The sequence below is a fragment of the Caloenas nicobarica genome, chromosome 5 (assembly GCF_036013445.1).
Source record: "Caloenas nicobarica isolate bCalNic1 chromosome 5, bCalNic1.hap1, whole genome shotgun sequence".
In the NCBI taxonomy this organism is placed as follows: domain Eukaryota; kingdom Metazoa; phylum Chordata; class Aves; order Columbiformes; family Columbidae; genus Caloenas; species Caloenas nicobarica.
Window position 1 is genome coordinate 29,831,431 of NC_088249.1, and position 5,011 is coordinate 29,836,441.

Below are 5,011 nucleotides of genomic sequence, written 5' to 3' on the forward strand. Positions count from 1 at the left end.
GGCACAAGTATACAGAATGGGATCTCGAGTCTCCAAGAGTTTAAATCACACCTATTTCATTTCAGCATTTCTGATATGTTTGCTGCAAAGAAGCTTTGTTTTTTAGATTTTTGCCATCACTTCTTTTAATGGCAATAGAGTGAAGAATATGAGGGAGGGTACGTGCTTACAAGTGGTTCTATCAACTCTCTATCCCTAAACAAAGCAACCTTTTTCTCATAGTGATGATTAATTTTGAATTGCAGAAGTGAGAGTGAAAGCCAAGAATATCACAGATTTCTCTCTCTCTCCCACACATAGTGCAGAGCTAGGTGTCCCATCTCTCATCCATAACCTTTCACTCCGCTCTTTCCTGCAGATCTGCTTGCATCTGTTTATTTATTACTTATTTTCGGAAGATTTCCCCTCCGTCCCGTTATTCTTTCAGCGTGAGAAATATTCTGTTTGCAAGAATTCAGAGTTGACATTGCTTATTTATTCACCCCCCGGCATATTTTCCCCTCTCTTTTACTTTTTCTTTCTATTCTCTGTCTTTCTAAGATCAGCTCTTTAAAGTGTTTGCGATAACATCTCCGAGCTGGAGATTATTTTTCATTGGGCCTATTGTGAGCAGTCGCCGGCTTATTGCACTGCTGCAGAGCCCAGTTTAGACTACACAAACGTAACAAATTAACAACTTGTCCTCTGCGGACTCACCGCGGGATCCAATTAGTTCCTAAATCTTTTGCACAAGTTTTCTAATTATTTTCAAGAGTTGCGGCCTTTATAGGCTTCCCTAAACTCATCAAGAAACCAATTCTTTTCAGGATTAAATGCTGCTTAAAATTAGTCGTAGTGTTGCCCCCTTAAAACGAAGGGATTGATTCTCCGGGCAACGGAGCACACTTATGGACGCTTGCGTGGGTTCGTGGCCTTCAGCAAGCGTTACCGTCACCAGACTCTGAAAAATACTTCAATTTCAAAACTTTCAATTTAAGTGCATCCACATCGGTTTGGATTTTTTTTTCCCCTAAAACGTTTCAACATCGGAATGTAAGGCAGGGCGTCACGTGACGCCTCCAGCCCTTTGCCTCCCTGCAATGTTCTGCAACTTCACCTCACCCCTGCTCAGCTCCTTCCCTGTCCGGAGGGCGAGGGAGGCAGAGCAGAGAGGTTCTGACTGAAAACTATCGCTACTTTTACAATATTTAAAGCCAAAGTGTTTGCAGCATTGAAAGTCTATAAATACATACAGCATTGATACTTCCGGAACAGTGTTCCTTTAAGAAAAAGATTGCATTTTGTAAGCATGTGTATCATAGCTTGCTAAATTTGATCAAATGATTATATGAAAGCTAAGATGTATATACACACACATACATATCCATAGTTAATAGATCTCCAGTTATCATAGAGTCGAAATTTATATCTTTCAGAAGAATAATTCTTTGAATGCATTTCAGAGATTGCAAAAACAACACGTATCTCTGTAATAATGCACCTTTTTTCCTAATGCGTGCATACATATCTAAATTTATATGTATATACATATATAAATAAGCAATTTCAAGAGTCTTCAACGTAAGGCAGTTTTTAGTAAGACACCCTACCTCGTATCAACAATTTTAAAGCAGACTTGATAAGAGTTCTGCCCCCAAACGGACATCACAGTAGTGGCCGTGGTGTTTAATTAAATACCCTGATCCTTCACATTTGAAAATACTGCTGTTAAAGACAATATGACCGGAGGAGGGGCGGGGGGTGGTAGGGGGAGAAAGGAGCATGTGAAAAATGGTGGACTGCTGCAATAAGCAGCTCTCTGATCTCCCTGTAACTTTAAAGAGTCTGGCTTATTAATTTTAGTTAATAAAAGAGACAAAAAAACTATCAAGTATATATGAATTTAGCCTATTTTTTTATTTCTGTGTGTTCATAGTAAACATTTTTGTAAGTGACAAACACGGGCATATGACCACAGTATCACAATCAAGAAATTTTAAGACGACATTAACAATCACTCAAATTTATGCGGCATTTGCGCAACACAGGTTACATATTTGCAAGGTTTACCTATAAGTACAATAGGTATTAACATTTCACTACATTTAGAAAAAAAAATAAAGGTGACCTGTTAGTGACCACATACATCAAAATATACACAACACAAACTGAAGGCAATCATTAATTTTGTCCCCTTCTGATTCATTTGAACGGGCAGTGCTGCAAACTGAAATAATGTTGCTGTTTTTTAAATTACTCCGTACACTGAGTGCTTTTCTTAAAACCCAATCTTTGGTCTAAAAGTAAACAAACAAACAAATGAACAAAAATAAGGAATCCCAAAAAAAAGCAGTTCAGTAAAGAAAATGATAAAATAATGGCCAAAATGTAGTTCTTGGGTATCTTTCACTATTCATTCTGCTCAAGTACAAATTACGTTTTAGCTTTTTTATAGTTTTCATAAATTTAGTGGTGGTTTGGTTTTCTTAAATTTCTTTTTTTTTTTTCTTTCAAGGTCTGCACCCACCGACATATCCATGACAACTTATAATACTGCAAACATGGAGAATCTGACGGCTCTTAGTGATAGACTTATCGTATTTGAATAAAAAATTGCAAAAGCAGTCACTATTTAGATACACATTCTACTATAATTTTGTCTTCCAAACTTCATAGTCTACAATGTAATCTCCCCACATTGCACCTTGCTGACACTTCTCACCTTGGTGGAATAATAAACAACCCTAAAGACTGAACAAACGTACAGAAAATGGGGGACTTAATAAAAAATACCTGGACTTTTTTGTTTTGCTTTTTTTTTCCTTTTAATTATCATTTACAATGCAAATGTGTGTAAAATGTTCACTTACAGTCTGATCCCATGGATGTTAATGTATTAAAGGGTTTGAAGAAGACCCCTGATTTTGATGTGTGAAATAATCAGAAAGTCCTCCGGAAAGTCCCGTTGTAAAACTTGGCAAAGAAGGTCTTAAGGACTCACAGGGGAGAGTGGAGGGCGCCTGTGGCGACGTGGAGGAGGAGGCTGCCCTGGCCGTCATTGAAGTGCTGCTTTGAGAAGTCATTGAAGGGTGAGGAACATGGGGGAAAAAGTAACTCGTCTGTCCTGCTAGGAGGTTTACAGAGCAGGGGTTTAGGGAATAGGTGCCGGAGCAGGGAACTGACAAGCCACACGGCACTGAAGCGGCCAGAGCTGCTGCTGTGAGGTGATGAGTGGCATAAGGTATCTCTCCATTGACTAGTCTATCAACACTTAACCCATTAGACGTGGAAAAGGAGTGGTTGTTTCCCAAGGAGTTTTGAGTCAACACTGAGCTGTAGGGCATGGGGTGGCTGGGATAGGCGGACGTGGTCCCATTGTAACTCAAAGTGCTGCTGGCCCGGGGGTGGTGCAGGGAGAGGAAAGGGGACATAGGCCAGTACAAGGATCCTGCCCTGTCCATGAATGTCAGTCCGGTGGAAGTGAGCCGGGCGCCCCGCTTGAAGGCCAGCTTGGCCCGCGAGGTGGTGGAGCGCCGGCGGAGCTTGCCGGTGGTGCCCCCGATGAAGACGTCGTCGCTGGAAGGGTCCAGCATCCAGTAGTTCCCTTTGCCCGGGTCGTCGTAGTGGCGGGGCACCTTGACGAAGCACTTATTGAGGGAGAGGTTGTGGCGGATGGAGTTCTGCCAGCCCTGCTTGTTCTCCCGGTAGTAGGGGAAGTTCTTCATGATGAACTCGTAGATGCCGTTGAGCGTGAGGCGCTTCTCGGGGCTCTGCCGGATGGCCATCATGATGAGAGCGTTGTAGCTGAACGGCGGCTTCTCGTACTTGCCGTTCTTCTTCTCCCCCTCCTTCCCACTCTCCCCGTCCTTGGCCCCCTCCGCTGCCCCCTTCTTCTCCTCCGCCGCTTTCTCCTTCTCCTCCAGCTCCGCCGCCGCCGCTCCCGCGTCGCCTTTGCCCGCCAGCATGTCCGCCTTGGCCACCTCCAGGGCGCCGGAGGCGGTGGCGGCGGCGGCGGGGGGCGGCAGGAGGAGCTGGCTCTTCTCTTCGTCCTCCTCCTCGGCCGCGGCGGCTCGCTGGGGTTGCTGCGGCGGCGGGTGGTGGTGGTGGTGGTGGTGGTGATGATGGTGGTGGGGGTGGTGGCTGTTGTGGTGGCTGTGGCTGCTGTGGTTGTTGTCGCTCTGGACGGCTTCGGGCACCAGGCTGTTTATGCTAAAGGAGGATTTCGGCAGCATTTTCACTTCCTTCCTATCTCCCATGTCCAACATCACACACTAGTCTGAGGGGGAAAGTTGCAGCGGCCGAGGGAGCAGCGCGCGGGGCGGCGGCGGAGGTGGCGGCGGCCGAGGCGGCGGCAGCTGCGGTGGCCGAGGCGGCGGCACCACCGGCGGCGGCGGCAGCGCAGTTGGACCGCAGTCTCAAGCGCTGGCAAGTCATGTAGTAAGGACAGGAACCGCCGGGGAGGGAAAAAAATAATAGTAATAATAATCACCAATCAGATAAAATCAAACCGAGTCAGAGCGGAGGAAAAAAAAAAAAAAAAGAAAAAAAGGGAAAAAAACCCCCTCTGAAAACCCAACAAAAAAATCAACACACAAACACACACACAGGAAAAAAAAAAAAAAAAAAAGCTACTTCATGGTGCCTGGTTCCCCCGGCAAGGCAGAGCAGGGGGGAGGAAGGAGCAGCCGCAGCCGCGGGTCGGCGAGGAGCGAGCGGAGACGGGCTATACAGACCGCCCTGGCCGCAATTAATTTCAGAGCTGCAGACACGCACCGGGGCTGTAAAAAATTTTTTGGTTTAACCTTTCCCACCGGCCGCCCAATCAGGGACGCCGGCGTGCCGGTGCGTCTGCCCGCCCGCCGGCCAATGGCGGCGCGCCGCTCCGCCTCTCCCTGCGCCCGCCCGCCGCCGACCCGCCCCCCGCCGCCACCGCGGCTCCCGCGGCGCAGTGATACCGGCGCAGGGGCGCATCACCGTGCCGCTTTGCGCGGCCCCCCCAACCCCCCCGGCCGTCGCTCCAAGCACAAATCCC

General features: G+C 47.1%; 1 protein-coding gene across 1 annotated transcript; it reads right to left on the reverse strand.

The window, feature by feature from the left end:
• Positions 1-2,867: 2,867 nt before the first annotated feature.
• Positions 2,868-4,244, reverse strand: FOXG1 (forkhead box G1). The gene has a single exon (XM_065636756.1). It carries the CDS (start codon positions 4,242-4,244, stop codon positions 2,868-2,870), a length of 1,377 nt encoding a protein of 458 aa, XP_065492828.1.
• Between the last annotated feature and the right edge of the window lie 767 nt (positions 4,245-5,011).